The sequence below is a fragment of the Tamandua tetradactyla genome, chromosome 2 (genome assembly GCF_023851605.1).
Source record: "Tamandua tetradactyla isolate mTamTet1 chromosome 2, mTamTet1.pri, whole genome shotgun sequence".
Lineage (NCBI taxonomy): Eukaryota > Metazoa > Chordata > Mammalia > Pilosa > Myrmecophagidae > Tamandua > Tamandua tetradactyla.
In genome coordinates, this window is record NC_135328.1 from 200390519 (window position 1) to 200408747 (window position 18229).

Below are 18229 nucleotides of genomic sequence, written 5' to 3' on the forward strand. Positions count from 1 at the left end.
ATTTCCAGTTATGTGAGATGCTTTTATAAATTTTATATCTGCAGACATCTCCTGCTGATTCCCTTTCTCTAGAGAACCCTAGCTAATACACCATGGAAAGACAGAACTATGTCCTGTCCAAATGAAAAGCAATTAGAACCACTGGAGTCTCTCAAATTTTATTACAGGACATGTTGGGGACAGGGGAAGGAAGTGTCAGAGAGGGGACAAGAGGGCAGCTGGGGCAATCAGCACTCTAAAAGGAAAGTGAGGCAGCCCCCCAAAGGCTGAAGGACAAGGAGCAGCTCAATGCGGAGATTACTCTCTTGGAGCAGCGTGAGGGGCAGAGCTCGCTGGGTGGAAACATGAGTCTTGACTAACCCTGGGTGGTTCCCTCTCTTACACTGGCTGCCTAAGGAGACGGCAGAGGCACCGAGATAGGCTTAGGTGCCCTCCCCCTCTCAGGGGCACGGACAGCACTGTCACCCTGGACAGTAAGAATGGGGCTGAGCTTGCTGGCTCATGCCTCATTGGGTCTGCAGAAATCATAGGGGCATGAGCCACTGGGCTTTCCACCTCAGTGAAAACAGTCAGAACAGAGATGGGGTGCAGTGTGAAACAAAACAAAGGGTAAGGGCTCTGAAGTAACATTTGGGTTTGAATCTCAACTCTACTTCACTTCCTTGAAACTCATTTTCTTTATCTGCAAAATGATGAAGAATTAACATCTTCCTCACAGGTTTGTCATGAGGATTAAATAAGAAAATACACATTACCTTAGCAAACTGCCCCAGATAAAAAGGCTCTTGGGAACTGGCTACTATTATTGTACTCTGATATAAAATTGAGGATAAGATTGGCTGTGAGGAAGCCTCACTGCGGATACTGGGAGGGTGGGCAGGGAAGCAGGGCAGGTGCTTCCTCTGCCCAGCTTAGACTGAGCCCCGGGCAATAATAAAAGCCCAAAAGCCCTTCAGGGGCCTGAGTGAAGGACAAGGGTAGGGCTGGGGTGCACTGGTCCTCTGAGAAACGTATTTTAAAAAGATGCGAGAGAAGGAAGAGAGGGATATTTCTTCCCACAGGTGCAACTGCAGAGAGATCAGGCTGGACCCATCTGGGATTTCAGATCCAGCCGTCATGGGCAGCTGCTGGGGGAAGCCATTGGGTCCCTTCCTTCCTGGCATGGGGGTTATCAAAAATACCTACAAACTGTGAGAAAGTACACATTAAAAACACCTGTCTGCATGTATAAAAAAAGACTGGCCATGGTCAGTGACTCAGGATGTGGACCAAGGTCCCAAGAGTGGCCAAGGAGAGTCATCAGCCACCTGATGGAGGCCGAGTTGGCCTGGGGGAGAGCCCGGCTCTGGGGGAGGCTGTGTTCTTTGGCTGGGCTGATCTTGCCCAGAGTTGAGGTCTGAGGAGAGAGACATTACAAGGACACTGGCTCCAGTAGTCCTGCTGTGACCCTGGGCTGGGGTAGGCAGTGGGGGTGCCTTAGCCCTGGGCCTCAGGACCCCTCAGGGGTCTTCCTTGCCAAGAGCAGAAATCTACTTCACAGGAAACGTCCCCGGACAGATGACATCCGGCAGATCCCCAAATAGGGGTCTAGGGTCCTATCAGTAGGTCAGATCCCAGAGGCTTGACCTACTGGGTTCTCGCCATTCTCTGAATGGCAGGCCCGGTGTGGGGAGAAGCAGGGGGGCAATGTGATTTCCATTTCTAAAGGAGGAGAGTGACCTTTGTTTTGCCCAGAGGCTCCAGGAGGCTGCCCAAGCTGAGACTGACCCCAGCTGGGGACACTGGGCACAGGAGGGCAGCCAAGGCTGTGGCCAGGAAAGAAGGCTCCAGGCAAAGAGGAGTACTTCCTTCATAGCTTGGTCTCCCTAGCTGGGAGTTTTTGATACCTCTTTCAGGAAGGGTTAGGGGGTTAAAGTAAGGAGGGGGTATCCCTGCTCCCCAGGATCCATGCTTCCCTACTCTTTAACCCACAAAGGTCTGGACTCCATGACTGTGGGGGTGAGGTCATGGGAGATTATCCAGGCCCCATTTCATGGAGTCCGAGCAGCTTCCAGGCCGGGTGAAGAGGACAGGGCAGGTGGGGTCAGCCAGAGCTAGAGGTTCATCCACTCGCTCAGCCCAGGCACTCCCCTGCCCACCCACCATCACCAAGACAGAGCCAGGATGCACCCACAGGTTGCCTAGGAGGCTCTCAAGTTTGAAATGTGCCAAGGACCACTTGGGCTCTGAGGTGTGAACAGCAGGAACTGGAGGCCTTCCTCTCCGGATCCCCCGTTTGGCCTGGCTTCCCACCTGCCTGGCGGGGTCTCTAGGGCTGGAGGAGGGGCACGCCTCGCTCAAGTCCCTCCTTCAGGAACTGCAGGTAGGTGGCTGTGGACGGGTCTTCAAAAGTGGATGAAAAGCTGAAGACGTTGTTCTCGACTTCCTCGGGCTTCATGGAGGTGATGTCCAGGAAGTGATTGGCATTGAGGTGGTGGACCTGGGGGAAGGGGCCCCACCCAGGCTCAGTGCCCAGCTCTTCTCCCCATCTGCTCCTGCTCTCCTGGGACACGTAGCCGCTCTCTGGCCTCAGACAGGTCGCACCCAGGCGGTGTAGCCATCAACTTTTCCAGCACCCCGCAGGCCCCAGGCTGTTTTTATCTCCTCGCCTTTGCTCACATGGGGCCCTCTGACCACACATCTCCTCCACTCGCTACAAACATAATCCCTTTTTATATCACCTTTTTTGCTATACCCTTCCATTTCCCATCTTCTCCCCACCTCCACCCCCACCCCCCAAAATGACCTCTCCTCTGTTCCCCTGACTCCTGAACTCCATACTCCTATTCAAATACCCACAACCGTTGATCGGCCACCCCTACCCTCCAACTCCCACCCACCCCCAGCGAGGGAGCTCCTGAAGGGCAGGGCTCGGTCTTTATCTTTGTGCCCAGCCTGGCACAGAGCAGGTGCTCAGGGGATGAACAAACAGAACAGACAAGCGAATGAATGCACAAGCAAATAAACAGAGTGCAGGAATGCGTGTCAGAAGAAGGCCTCGCGGCAGAGTCCTCTCTGCTCATCTCCATGGCCCCAGAGCCCTGCCACGGGGCTGGCAAGGAACCAGGATGAGCTGGGTGGTTGGCTCTCCCCAGGGCATTCCTTCTGGGTTCCTAAACCTGCCAGATCCTGCTCCCATCACGCTGAGCCTGGGGCAGCAGAAGCCTCCTGGCTGGCACCCTCTACCTCTCCTCCACTCTTTTAGTGGGAGCCTCCCAACACATGTATACCACACCCACTTTACAGATGGGGATAACTGAGGCTCAGATTGATTAAGGGGCCAGTGGAAGGCTAGTTCATAGCCAAGAAGTGGCTCACAGCCAGACCCAAAGCCTGAGGTCTGTAGATCTGTGCCCGGAGGTGCCTGGCCCAGGGCAAGGGGGGGGGGCCTACCACGGTGCCATTGGGCAGGCAAATGATCATCTCCACAGGGAAGCTGTACTTCTCCAGGTGCAGGCCAGCCAGCTCCCTGAGGGCGGGGTTCTCCTGGTTGTTCTGTGGGGACAGTCACATATGTTCCTGCTGCCTCAGGCCCCAGCATTGACCTGGGGGCTCCCGTGGGGCTGTCCCCTCCCGCCTGCCCACTCACCTGCAGGTCCTCCAGCTCCTTCACCAGGGACCAGGTGCTGACGAAGCTCTTGTTGAGGAGGGCGAGGATGGGCGAACTTTCCAGGACCGTCTCCCGGAGAGTCCGCCCTGAACCTGTTTTAGGGAGAGGTAGTGTTTGGAAAGGTGAGGCATCTCCCATGTCTTACTGGGGTTCCAATCACCAATAATCTTGCTTTGGGTAACCTCACGGGAGTACAGAATGGACTACTGCAGCCAGGTGAAGTATGAGACCCAAAGAGCCTGCCACAGAGTGGGTGCTAAGTAGATGGAAACTGTAAATAATAATAAAATATGGACATTCTGGGCTGAGATTTGGGGGGTTCACCTGGCCTAGGGACTTGTAACAGTGATAGCTTCTTAAATCCACCAAGCCCTCTGTGCCCCAGCGCCTTTGCACAGACTGTTTCCTCTACCTGGAACACTCTTCTTCCTGTCACATGACAAACTCCTATTCAACCTTCAAAGTCTCAGTTTAAATGTCACTCTCTTAGTCTTCCTGAACCCCAATTACACACTCTGGTGCCACCCTGGACCTCACCTTAAAGAACATTCACGCTGGTAATTATTTGCTCAACATCTGGCTTCTGTACTACACTATGCAGCCCTGAGGGTAGGGACTGCTTCTGGCTTCCTCCTTCCTCCTTCCTCCTTCCTCCTTGGCCCAGTAGTGCCGAGGATATGTCTGCCATGGGACCAGAGGAGGACATGGGCCTTGTTTTACTGTATCCACCCAGGGAACTCTGTCCCACTAAGACCACTAATTCAGGTCTTCGATGAATTTTCTGAATAAGTGGAGGCAAGCCCAGCCTCTGATACTGGTCTCTCGTACATGACACTTTACAGCTTATAAGGCACTTTCGCATCCATTCTCATGACTGGGAGGTAGGTATGCCCTCCCCTTTTTGCCATTGAGAAAACCATGGCCCAGGGAGGGGAATGACTTGGGCGAGGTCTCTGAGCTAAAAATGGCTAAGTTGAGATTGGAACTGACTGTCAGACTCTTCCTATGCATCGGGCAGCTTTCCCTGGGCTCAGCACAGAACCCACAATCCCTCACCCTACACCTGGCTCCTGTGAGGCCCCCAGGTCCCTCTGTTGGTCTCAGAGCCCCCTGCACCCCATCAGGGTGTGACATCTCCTACTCCCATCCTCCTCAGAACTGGCCGGTCCCCCTCACCTCAGCAGGACTGGTCGTCCAGGGCTCCCCACAGCAGGATCGAGTGCACCAGTTTGTTTTCAGCCTTGGCTTGGTCAAAGGCCTCACTGAATGGCAGGTAGGTGATCTGGGGCCGAGACGAGACAGATCAGATGCTACCATGTGAGCACAAGCTCAGGGGCTCTGAGTGTATAGCGTGAGGGGTGGTGGTGGGTTGTGGTAGTTGCTGAGCAAAAGGAGGTCTCTGCTAAGTTCTAAATGGCAAAAAGGAGTCTGGGGGCTCCCACTGGCACCAGGCAGACCAGCAGGGTGATACCTCAGCAGCAAGCCCTGTCCCCACCAGCTGATCCCCAAGGCCCCCAGCCCTAGCACCACAGAGCCTGAACTCAGCATCCCCCCCACCCAACAGTGGCTCTGTCCTCACCGCTGCCCACCAGCCTGCCCCACCTCACCTTCTTGAAGGGGTACATGGCCACCTCCAAGCGCCGGGCAGCCTCTTCCCAGTTCAGCTCCTGCTGCCACTTGATCTCCTCAAACACAAACTGGAGGGGCTCCCCTGAGGGCAGGCGGCTGTCAATCACGTTGCCATCCTCATCCAGGATCATGGAGGGGACAGAGGGGCCTGTGGCCTCCAGCTCCATCTGGGTCAGAGGGTGGTGGTAAGGATAGCTCGTGCTGGGCAGGAAAGCTCAAGGGGGTCCTGAAAGATCCTTGAGAACACCCTATCCATTGCAGCAATGGGGATGCTGAGGTCGGGGTGGGTTAGAGACAGAGCCAGAGTGCCTGGCCAGGGCTCCTTCCACACCGCCTGATGCTGTCCGAGGCCCACGAGACCCTGGGCCCAGTGTGCAGGAGCAGGTGGCTTCCCGGAGTCCCACCTTGGGACAGGTGGCCTCTGTCTGCCAGGAGCTGTGTCCTCCACCCTAGATGTCAGCCCGGCAGCCCAGGCCCTGCAGTCGAGCCCCCCCTTCCTGCAGGGTTGGGGCCACCTCTGCACTCACCTGGGGGATGTAGCCGATGTCCACTTCCATGTTGCTGTTCTCGCTGGCTCCATACAGCCACTCCATGTCCACGTTCAGAGACCTGGAGTCAGGCAGGGGGCAGCAAGGGTGGAACACACTGTCCTCGGAGCCCATCAGGCAGGTAAGAAGCTGCATCTGATGGCTGTGCACAACCCCAAGGCTGGGCACCATCCCTGTCCCCACTAAAAAGACGAGCCACCCAAGGGCTTCCAGTCCCAGCTCTGGGACTCCAACAGCAGAGCCTGGGCCCCTGCCTCTCCCCATGCAGTCCCTACTACAGGCACCTACACACCACCCGCCACCGGCCCAGCCCCTGTAGCTCACTTTCACACCCACACTCGGGTACTGACGTACCTGAGTCTCACGTGCGGCCCGTGACCCTGCGAGGCAGAGGAGGGTCTTGCCCAAGGACACAGAGTGGGCAGGAGGGGAAAGTGGGGCACTGGCCTCCCCACTCCCTCTCTAGTGTCAGCAGATGGCAGCGCCTGGTCCTATGCTTGCGATCCACGTATCCGCCACACGGGGGAACCCCAGGACTAACGACCGGCCACCTCCACTTTGGGTACTGTGGGAAGGGCCAGCAGTCCCGCGGGCTGGTCCTGAGATGTGGGCCAGGGGCAGTTGGTCCCAGGGTTGGTCCTCTGCCCCTCTCTCCTTCATTTCATCCAGGATAGGACCCCCCACCTCAGCAAGCCTGGGTGGGAGACAGATGTGCCCGGCGCCTGCCTTCTCCCCAGCCCTGGACTGAGCCTGATGGAGCCACGGCCTGGCTGAGGGGAGGGGGAGGCGTGGAGCATGTTCCTCCCCCTCTTTTTCCCTTGGCCTGGGACACCCATGCCCTGACCTCTCAGGACTGGAAGAGGAACCCACTGCTGTCAGCGGTGTAGGGGGAGGAAGCAGCTTTCCTTTCCTAGGTTATCTCACATGTCCCCTCACTCCTGCTTCATGAGACGGGTCAGAGGCCGGCCACCATGTGGCAGATAAGGAAACTTATCTGGAGGCCAGGGCCTCCCAGGTCAGGTGGCAGGTGGCTGTCATCCAGCCATTCCAGAAGCCCCCAGGCCTCCATGGCAGCCACTGCCAGCTGAGAGGGCCTATCCTCAGGCCCTTTGCACGAGCTCTCCCCCCAGCCTGGCACAGCCCTCCTCATCCCCCCTAAGCTCTCTGCTTACGTGTCACTTCCTTTGAGAACTTTTCCTAGACCCCGACCAGCTGTGGCCCTGCCCAGAGGTTGGCCTCCCCTTTGGGTGGCACGGGCAGGTTGAGGTCAGGGGTGGTTTAAGGCCTGCTTGTCAGCTGCAGGAGGCCGGAGGCCTCAGCTTCAGGAAGGGTCTGTCTGCTGCTACACTGCGTCCTCAGGCTCAGCGTCAAGGGCTGGGGCCACCCAGCACCTGGGAAATGCTTGTTGGGCGATGAAATGACCCCTCCCTCCAGTCTCCTCATATACCCCCTCCTGGGCGGAGAGCAACAAATCCAGGCCCCTCCCAAGATGGGGGTCCAGGGCCCTTGAAAGAGGGGTGGCTCTGGGAGCAAAGGAAGGGAGAGCAGGCTGAGTGGGCCTCTGGGGCCCCTGCTTCTGAGCTCCTGGAGCTCGGGGATGGGGGGGTTGCAGCCAGGTGCCAAGCTCCCACCTGTGGTTGGGCACGAAGAGCCGGAAGTCACGGATGTGGGTGGCATCTTTGGAGAGGATGATGTGGCCGGTGAACTGGCCAGGGGAGAACCAGAAGGGGAAGTCAGGTGGCTCACTGAGCTGGAACTCGGCGTGGATCCTGCGGGGAAGGGGCCCGGCTGGGTGCAAGCCCCCTGCTAAGCCTGAGCCCACCTCCCACTTCTTTCCCCAAAGGCCGGGAATCCAGGGGATGAGGCCAGAGTGCTATAGGGGTGGGGGGAGCAGGCTGGGCAGGGGGAGAGAGGAGGGCATGGGTGGCGGGGAGAAGGGACTGCCCATCCTTCCAGGCCCAGTTCGCATGCCGCCTTCTCCCGGAGCCTTGTCTTGACATCCTTCTGCTCCTACAGCCTCTCTAGGGCCTGGGTGACCTCATGCCACAATTATATACCCCCATCTGTGCCAAAGATAGAGTCACGGCCACCAGTCCCCTGCTGAGCACCTCCACGCTTTCCCTTGCTGAATTGTCCCCTGCTCTATGGGGAACTGAGGCTCAGCGAGCCTAAGCTGCCCGTCCGTCCGAGACCACAGAGCACTGAGCAGTGGCACTGGGAGCTGTGAGTCAGGCCCCTCGGGCCCCGGTGCCGTGGCCTTCCCCTGGGGCTTTGGTGTCCCCAGCCCGGACGGGAGGCAGGCACGGGGGCTGTGAGGACCACTCACCGGAACGCCACCGTGTAGTAGAAGTCACTGACGGCGATCAGGCAGGCGACGGCGCCCTGCGGCGCGAAGCGGGTCTTCACGAAAGGCCGCGGGTGGAACATGCTCAGGAGCCGGTGGATGATGACCTGCAGGGGAGGGGGATGGAGACCCCGAGCTGGCCCCTGGGCTCGGATCCCTGTGCTGGTTTGAATTTGTTGTATACCCCAGAAAAGCCAGGTTCTTTAATCCTAATTCAATAGTGTTGACTGGGACCTTTTGATTAAGTTTGTTTCCATGGAGATGTGACCCACCCAATTGTGTATGGGACCTCTTGATTAGGTGGTTTCCATGGATGTATCTACACCCATTAAAGGTAGGTCTTCATCACTTACTGGAGTCCTTTAAGAAGGAACCATTTTGGAAAAAGCTTCAGAGCCAACAGGAGACCCAGACGTTTGGAGATACAGAAAGTAAATGCCCCCGGGAAAGCTGTTTTGAAACCAGAAATCAAAGACTCCAGCAGCCCCAGCCACGTGTCTTCCCAGCTGACAGGTGTTCTGGATCCATCAGCATTTCTTGAATCAAGGTATCTTTTATTGGATGCCTTCATTTGGACATTTTTTACGGCCTTAGAACTGTAAACTTGCAACTTAATAAATTTCCTTTATAAAAGCCATCCCATTCCTGGTACACTGCATTCTGACAGCGTTAACAAACCCATACAACCCCTTAGCTGAGGCTCTGCCCTGAACCCGCAGGGGCAGGACAGGTGAGGGTGAGTCCAGAGGGGAGGCAGGAGAACAGGAGGGGCAGGTGCAGGCGAGGCGGAGCTCCTGCCTGGGCTGGGGCGGCGGGGCCCTGGGTCTCACTAGGGGCTGTCCTCACCTCCTTGCCCTTGGGGGGTGGTGGGTAGAAGCGGTTGTTGGACAAATAGCCGGTGAAGACACTCAGCTCACTGGGGATGATCCACCAGGGCTCGCCCAGCTCCACCTGGCCTCGAGGGGGCAGGAAGGGCCGGAAGTGGCGAGCAGCGAACACAGCACTTGGTGAGGCTGCGGCTGTCCAATTGCGGAGGCCAGACAGGGCCAGGCGGGAGACCTGAGGCAGGGGAAAACAGAGCTCGGGGTAACCAGAGCCATAGTTAGGTGGGGTCCCCTGTCCCATGAGTGTGTAGGGGTCTCTCTCAAACCCTGAGCCAACCCAGGAGCTGAGGAGCTGAGGAAGCTCAGGGACTCTCCTGCCCTTGTGAGGGCCGCGTGCTTGGAGCCTACCTGCCAGAGCAGAGGCCCATCTCGCCCTCTCTGGCCCTGGGGACCCACTCAAGCCCTGCCCCAGGCCAGAGCAGCCTGCCTAAGGACAGGGAAGCTGAGAACAGGATGGGCCCTGTAGGGGGTTCTCATTGCTTCTTTTCCTCCCCTGCCGAGCCCTGGTAGGGCTGGCCCCACACCCCACATGTTCCTGCCTCTATCGTATGCATGAGGCACCGGCCCTGGAGCCACACCCCTGCCCTGGGCTTCTTTGCCCCTCTACCAGCCTTGCTTTCCCTGATGCCCTCTCCAGGTCTCCTCCCTGGGGGCTAAGAGTCCCTCCGAGGAGGTAAGAGTTTGGGTTAGAACTAAGTCTGATGAGGGAGGTGGGGAGGCATTTTTTGAGTGAAATCTGTGTGCCAAGGGCAGGCTGGAACACAGGAATGGGAAGGAAGGAAGTAGAGAGGGTCCCTGCGTCCAGGGTAGCCTGACCTCCCACCACGGGCTACGCCCCACTGGAAAGGCCTGGCATTGTCCCTCACCAGCAACTGAGCTGCCTGGGAAAGAACGCACAGCAGGACCTGGGAGTTGCCCGTGCTCGGGCCTGGGAGCTGCCCGTGCCCCAGCCTGTGGCACAGAGTGGGACCCTGGAGCACACAGGGGCCACCTGCAAAAGCCCTGCATGAAGGCTTCTCCCTGCCCTTGCAGGAGCCCTGGAGGCATCGGTAACGGGGAGTAGCCGGCACCCCTCCAGGAGCTCACCCTGGGGGAGCCATGGGCGTCTTTGACAAACGGCAGGCTCCCCCTCCTTCCCCACCTCCATGGCCCCAGGCTCGGTGGGAAGTGGGAGGCAGGAGGAAAGAGGGGCAGGGAGCCCCCACTGGGTGCAATTTAACAGGCAGCTTCTCCAGCAGGGCTGGCTGCGTGAGGCCAGGCAGAGCCTGCCTCCCTGCTGGGCCTCTTCACAGACTGGCTGCTGCAGGCCAGGGAGCAGCTGGGAAGGGGCACTGGGCTCTGCGGGGGTGGGGGGCACTGCTGTGGAGGGGCAGGCTGGGGGTGCTGCTGTGACTCAACTCCCCGCACGAGTGCAGGTGCATCCCAGGTGCCTGCCTCACCCCTGCTCTTCCTGTTGCTCTCTGGGGGCTCATCTGCTCCCACAGCTTTAACCACCACTTGGGGTCCATCACCCCCAAACCCACCACTTGGGGTCCATCACCACCAAAGCCCTCTCCATTCCAGACCTTTCTGGGGAAGGTCAAACCTGCGTATGGACCTTCTATCTGGATGTCCCCTAGGCACCTCAACCTCAACACGTCTAAACTGATGGCGTCCTTGTCCACTAAATACGCTCTTCTCCTCCAGTCCCACTCTGGGCAAACTGCCCACCAGGCACCTGGTCATCAGCCAGAAGCCCGGGAGCCACCCCACGTCCCATTAGGGACCATGCCCTGCCCTTTCTTGTTTTCCAGCATCCCTGCCTCTCTGCCACCACTGCCACCCTCCAGTCTGTCTTCCCCTCCCTCCCAGGAGCCTGGCTTCCTGCCTCCCAGCCCCTGGCCTCCCACCCACCTCATGCATTCCACCCCGCACACCAGCCACCTGCCTGGAGAGGACGTTTCTGACAAGGGAACTCCCCCCTTTCAAAATCTGCTATGGGTCCCTGCTGCCACAGAACGAAGCCTGAGGCCTGGCAACCAAGCGCCTTTGTGGTGTGGCAGCTACCCCTCTGGTCCCGCTGGCCACAGAGTCCCCGCCCGTGCCCCACAGGCCCTGGGTCCAGCCACACCAGCTATCTGCTCCCCACTGGCAGCCCTGGCACTTTCTGCCGTCAAGTCTTTGCTCATGATTAGTGACATTTCAGCTGAAACTTAAAAGCTGGCTGTGAGCTAGGCAGAGAAAAGGTTGTTCCTGGCAGAGGGAAGCGCCTTTGAAAAGGCTCATATTTGGAACAGTGTGGTGATTTGGAAGAAAGGAAGAAAAAGCCAAGAGGTCAGGATAGCAGAGTGGGAAGGAAAGGCAAGCAGGGTCTACAGATGCTAAAGTCCTGTGATGACCTGTGACCTTGTTCATAGGACCCTCGGTGGGGGATGGGCTGGGTAAAGAATACTGGTCCACCTCCTGCAGGAGGAGAGCAAGGGCTACCTTCTCAGAAGCCTCTCACCCCACAGCCCCCTGCCAGGGGCTGGACCTCAGGCCTAGTCCATCTGAGTTTGACAGAGCCAGTGCCAGGCAGCGTACTAGGGGCCTGGGGCTGCCCCAGGGGGTGAGACAAAGGCCTTGCCTTCAAGAAACTCAGTCCTGGGCAGAAGGAACATCTTTGCAGAAAGTAATAATCGCAGTAAGTGAGGAGGCTGCACCTGCGGGGTGTCTACTGCAACCAGAACTTCCCTGCCCCTGCGGTCACCTGGCTAGGCCCTCTTCATCCTTCATCTCGAAGGATGATGCCACTCCCTCCAGGAAGTCATCCAAGCCCCCCTCTCTGGGTCTGAAGCTTATTCTTATCTGTCCTGCCTCCCCAACCAGACCGGGCATCTGGACAGCAGGGACATGCTCTGGAGCTCCAAAACCCGGCATGGGGCCGGGCACAGTGGGCAGGCAGAAGGCAGCTGACAGAGGGAGGGCAGGAGGGAAGATGAACCCAGGGCACGAGGTGAGCGTAGTGATTGGATCTGGGCTGCTGTGTGTGGTCCTGCCCATGGGGCTCCGCCCTGCTCCACCCTCAACTCACCCCCAGGAACCCGTCTTTGCTCTTTGTCATGGTCTCTGGAAGCAGAGGCTGGAATCGGGCCTCTATGGTGAGAGTCTCCTCACTGGGGTCCGGGGGCAGCTCCTCCTCCTCGTAGGTGGCAGCAGGAGTTGATCCTATGAGAGACAGATCCCTGGAGGTGTCTCAGGCTGCAGGGTCTCACTTCTCTCTGGGTGTCACATTGGCCCCAAGGATTGGTTAATAGTAATCACCAAAGTAACAGCCAATGTGAATTGCATTTTAGTCCCATTACAGCCGTGTGAGGCAGCTAACATTACCAACTGTTTAACAAATGAGCAAGTGGAGGCTCAGAGAGGTCACACAGCTGGGTAGTAGGAAAGTCAGAATTCAAATCCTTTTTTATCCTAAATCCATGCTCAATTGCAATACTCCACTAGGGGAAATTAATTCTCTGGGCCTCAGTCCCTTAACTGCACAATGTATCCTGAGTACCACGTATAATGAGTGAGAACACAGGCTCTGAAGCTGGGTTTACCCGAGTTCAAATCCCAGCCCCACCACCCACTGGTCGGGTGATCATCGGCCAGGGCTTGTAACCAGGATTAAAACAGATAATCCATATAAAGTGCTTAGAACCAGGCCTGGGACAGAGTAAGCCTGTAATAAACTTTAGCTGCATTACTTTCCCTGGAGATGTCAAGGTCAGGGAGTTGCAGAACTGGGGTTCAATCTTAATTCTTCTGCCCTAACCTGTGTTCTTTCCACCAGGTCAGACTGCTCTAAAAAGGCCATTCCCAACAGTGTCCCTTCCCTCTGTTCTCCAAAACCATGCCTATGATAAAGTCAGGGCTGGGCCCAACTAGGGTGGCATCAGACAGGGAGCTGCTTCTCCCAGCAGCTGGGATCCCCAGCACCAAAGAAAACAGCTACTTTCTGGGGCTTGGAGAGAACACCCTGGGCCAGGCCTTGTCAGCCCAGTCCTTGGTTGTGGTCGGCTCCATTTCCTGGGTGATGCAGGATAAATCACTCAGCCTTTCTGGTTTTCCCACATGAAAAATGGGGACAATCCTATCTGTCCCTGTCATGGGGACCTAGCGAAAAGACAAACGGCTGCTCAAAGAGGCACTTCATTAAGGGAATCAAAGTAATGAACAAAAGTGAGAAACAGAATCGGGCTATCTTTGGTGTCATAGAAAGAGAAAGATTCAGGAATGAGGAGACCTGCCTCTCCCTGATTTTCTGGGTGGCCGTGAATGACACTTTTCCCACTGGGGCCTGTTTTCCATCTGTACACGGAGAGGCTAGACTGACAGTGGTTGAACTTCATTTTCTCAGATCTCTTCCTGCTCAGCCATCTGCCAAGTCTATGATCTTGGAAGTGCAGAGGGAATAATTATGAAGGTTTAAGGGAACAAAGAAGCTTATTTCAAAAGGGATGACTAACAGAAAGGTGGAGCCCTTAGATGCATATAACGGAATAAAGCTGGGGTGGATCTTGTCATGTCTGTTCTCCCAAGGCCCAGCCCAGCTCATAGTAGAGAGCTTGGTGTTTGTTGACTGACTGAATGACTCACTGAATGAATACTTATTAAAAGCAGTTCTTAACCAAGAGTCATAAGAATCACTGAGGATGCATTTTTAAACTACAGTTGCCCAGATGCCAACTCAGACCTGCTGAATCAGAATCTTAAGGAGCTGGTATCCAGGACACTGTACTTTTTAATTAGCTCTCCTCAGCTGTTCCTGATATAAATCCCTGTTAAAAAGAATTAGTGTTATTTCTGCACTTGTAAGTCAATGCAGCAAAACTTTCTGAAACAACAACTTGGAAACCTCAGAAGAGAGCAGAAGGAATGTGCAGGGTTTATTAGTGTGCTTTGCTTCTTCAGTTATTTCACTGTTCTCACAGATAATTATTAAGAACAATACCCAGCTTCTTACAGCTCTTTAATTTTTAAAGGAAAAAATTATTTCTTGATTTCTAAGTAATATCTGTTCATTGTAGACAATTTATAAAATTCTTATAAAAATGGTCCCATCAAAGACAGAACTATTTGCCTCTGTTTCCTGCTTGGATTTTAATTTTTTTTCTCTTAGTCCTCTGATTTTCCATTACCTGGTCCAGTTTTGCACTCATCATGGTCTAGAAGGTAACGGAGGGAGAGATTATTCTCCCTTAATGGAGAAAGGATTTATGTGGAAAAAAAAAAAATTAAGTGTCCTCAAGCTCACCAAGCTTTGCTAACATGTCACCCACCATGAGGGAACTCTTGCTCTCTGGCTAAAACAAAGGACAAGGAAGTGACCTGCGTGGATACTCAGAGAAGTGAATGCAAAATAATCTAAGAGGTAAAAGGAAATCCACAAGGGGATGACCTGTTTACCTGCCTGTCTGCTTTCACAACAGAGCTGACAGCCAACAAGAGACACACACATCTGCTCCAGCAAATTAGCATTTTTCATCTGACCTCCCTTCTCTGGTGGTGACAACTGGTCACCGGGACAGCAAGAGGCTGACCTACCTGACACCCCCTGAAACACAGAAAGCCCATCACGGTGCTTCGGAGCGCTTCAGAGTGTATGCACTGAGAGCAGCTGGCGTCTCTCTTTCTTGTCTTTCCTACCTGCTGACGACTCTCTTACCCCAAGCGATTTGGATAACAAGTAGATGCCCAAGACCCTAAATTGGAGAAATGTCACAAGAATTTGGAGGGAAATGCAGATGGGGGTGGGGCAGCTCAACAGCAGCATTTTATAATTCCATAGAATGTTTCAGCCCTACTCTTTAAAAAATAAAACATAATTGTCGATGATGACTAGGCAAAAATGGATAGCAAGAATGGGCTGGGAATCTGATGGTACCTAAGCAGAATTTAATATTTAGTAATAACAGTAACAGCTGTTGTCTATTTTTTTTTTGCATGGGCAGGAACCAGGAATCGAACCCGGGTCTCCAACCTGGGTCTCCAGCATGGCGGGCAAGAACTCTGCCACTGAGCCACCGTGGCCCACCCATAGCCGGTCTCTATTAATTGCACATTAGTGGGCATTACTACTCTGGCTCAAACCTATGAGCAGAGCAGGGCCCTGGGGCCAGACAGTCCCAGCGCTGATCCTGGCTTCTATACCTTGGGCAAGTGGGTTAACCCTCCTGTGCCTCAGTCTCCCCGGATGCAAACACAGGTATCCATTTCACTGGGCTATCGTGAGGATTAAAGCCATAACACATAAGTGCTTGGAGCCACGTCTGCCAGGAAGAGGCGGTGAAGAAACGTTAACTAGCATCATTCGTCAAGGTGAAGAAAACAGGCTGAGGGGGAACTGAAGCAGCCTGCCCAAGGCAGCCCCTAGAAAGTGGCAGAGACTGGGGGGAGCCCAGTGCTGCCCAAGCCCACAAAATCCCTCCCTGTGGGGCTGCCCAGAGGCCAAGGGCAGTGCCCTGGGCTCCCTCCTCCCCAGCCCCAGCCTCTCCTGTACCTGTCAGCTTCTCAGCAATGGGTTTAAACTCCTCAGGGCTGATGTGCATATCCTGGTCAACATCCAAGGAGGAAAACAGGAAAAGGCCATCTGTCCCCAGGGCCTTCAGCGCGGATTCCTGCTTGGGAGGAAGGGGCCCAGCTGAGCGCCAGGCATGTGCCCGAGTCTCCCTGACTCCAACCAGGTGAGAGCTGAGGAGGCAGCTCCACTGCCACCTTCCTCAGGCTTCTCAGCATCTCCCAGTCCAGTGTCCAAATGTCCCCTCTGAACGGCCTCGCAGCCCCCCATCCCCAGAGCCCCCTGGCCCCTGCTTCCCTCTGTGTCTTCATCCGCCGACCTCCCTCCCAAGCTGTCACCCATGCCTCTGTCCCCTTCTTCATTCGATCCTTGCAGCCACTGTCCTCTCCTGTCTCCCCTCCCCCCCCGTCCCAGGGCTACCCTGTCCCGCCCTGCCAGACTCGGTCCACTCCTCCCTGAGTCTTCATGGGCCACCCACTGCCTAAGTCACCCCTCTGGACAGACCCCTCCCGTCTGTCCGGTCCCTGCCGCACGCTGGGCCAGTCTGCTCACCTCCTCCCCATCCGCCCTTCCAAGCTGCCGGACCCGCGGTCGCCCATTTCGCCACTCCCAGCCCCCCTTCTCCATCCTCCCAAGGGTCCCTCCCTGGCCCCGAGCGCGCCCAGCCCGTGGAACGACCCGACATCGCCCCCGGCCAAGTCCCACCGCCCCCCCACCCCCGGCCCGCCCCGAGCCCGCCGACCTGCCGCGCGGCCGCCTGCGCTTCGCTGTGGCCGGCGTAGGCCCGGGCGGCGGCGGCGGCGGCGGCGGCGGCGAGCAGGGCTCCGAGCAGCGCCAGGGCGCGGGCGCGGCTCCGTGGCGGCTCCGGCGGCGGCGCGGCGGGGCCGGGGCTGGGCGGCCCGGGCTGACCCGGCCAGGCCCGGCCCATGGCGGCGGCTCCGCGGAGACTTCTCAGCGGCCGGAGGCGCGGACTGTCGGCCGCTGCGGGCGGGGCCGGGGGCGGGCCCGGAGGTCTCCGCGGCCGGGGCGGGGCGGCAGGGCTGCGTGGGGCTCGGCCTAGGCCGAAGGCGGCCAGAGCAAGGGCCGCGTCTGTCGTGGGCATCGCGGCACCCCCAGCGGTGGGGCAGGGCCTTGGTACACAGTGGGCGCTCAGTAGGTGCAGAAGGCATGGCCGGGATTCCTCCCACAGGCCCCTTTTCCCCTGGAGTCCAGGGCACAGGGGTCGGGCCAGTCTTTGGCCACGGCCCAAAGCATAGTGAGCCTCAGTAAATGATGAATGCATCAAGAAAGGGGTGCCCCCATAAGCACATGGAACCTTGAATAGGGCATGAGATTTTGTTGGTTTGTCCAGATCAGTGTGATGCCCCTGTAAATCCCAGAGTGATTTGTACAGTATATAAAGAAGTATTTGCAGAGTCCTCTTGGGATAATGGGGAGGAAGGGTGAAAAATTCAACTTACCCATTTGGCGAATTCCTGATATTCTTGCAAGCCGTGGGGACAATCAAATCAATAGGTCGAATCTCGATCTTGGGGTTCATCCCTATGAAACATCCCTGCAAAGGATAAGCTAAGCCTACTTAAAATTAGGACTAAGAGACACCCCCAGATAAATCTTTTGTTCTACAGATGTGGCCTCTCTCTCTCTCTCTAAGCCGACACAGCAAGGGAACCCACTGCCCTCCCCCTCTACGTGGAACATGACTCCCAGGGGTGTAAACCTCCCTGACAACATGGCACAGAGGTCCTGGGATGAGCTGGGACTTGGCATCAAGGGATTGAGAAATGGGGAAGAGAGAAATGAGACCAAAAAAGTGTCAGTGGCTAAGAGATTTCAAACAGAATAGAGAGGTTATCCTGGAAGTTGTTTTCGTGTATTATATAGATATCCCCTTTTTAGTTTATGGTGTATTAGAGTAGCTAGAGGGAAGTACCCGAAAATGTAGAGCTGTGTCCCAGTAGCCATGTTTCTTGAGGATGATTGAATAATGATATAGCTTTCGCAATGTGACTATGTGATTGTGAAAACCTGGTATCTGATGCTCCTTTTATCTATGATATGGACAGATGAGTAAAAAATATGGATAAAAAATAAACAAATAATAGGAACAAAGGTTAAAATAAATTGAGTAGATCGAAGAAAAAAAAGCAGGGTGCCCTCTGCTTCCCATACCCCCTTCCTTCCTGCCATCTCCATGCCTACTTCCTGTATTTCAGTTTCCCAAACTTCACCCAGGTCTCTGAACCCCATCTTGGCTGGCTGAGGCTCAGGCAGCAATTCTAGGCTGGGAAGTGGGAGAAAGAAGCGGGGGGTGCGACTAGAGGGTAGGAGGGTCCCACATCTCCTGGAGCTTTACTGGGGAACAGGCCTCAGTGGGCCACCAAGGCCTCATGGCCCACCTCTCTTGGCAGGTGTGAAGGGGGCGAGAGGAGGGCACTGGTATCCTCCAGCACTGGCGGGCACCCCCACCCACCACCCTTAACCCACCCATTTTCTAAAGTGTCTTCAGTCATCCAGAAAAAATATATATATTAAAAAGAAAGTCTAATCCCTGTTCCCTTGGTGCAGCTGGAAGGTCATCAGTGGCGGGGAAAAGGCCATACAGGTGCTCCCTCTTGGAGCTGGGGTGAGGATGAGCTAAACGGGTGG

General features: G+C 56.0%; 1 protein-coding gene across 1 annotated transcript; it reads right to left on the minus strand.

Annotated features, from left to right (window-relative positions):
* Nucleotides 1-142: 142 nt before the first annotated feature.
* On the minus strand, nt 143-16508 carry SELENON (selenoprotein N). Its single transcript, XM_077150772.1, has 12 exons — nt 16323-16508; nt 15563-15680; nt 12107-12240; nt 9017-9229; nt 8153-8277; nt 7458-7595; nt 5806-5887; nt 5257-5445; nt 4826-4931; nt 3629-3741; nt 3433-3534; nt 143-2479 (listed from the first exon to the last, which is right to left on the minus strand). The coding sequence occupies exons 1-12, from the start codon at nt 16506-16508 to the stop codon at nt 2309-2311; spliced, it is 1677 nt and encodes a 558-aa protein (XP_077006887.1). The 3' UTR covers nt 143-2308.
* Between the last annotated feature and the right edge of the window lie 1721 nt (nt 16509-18229).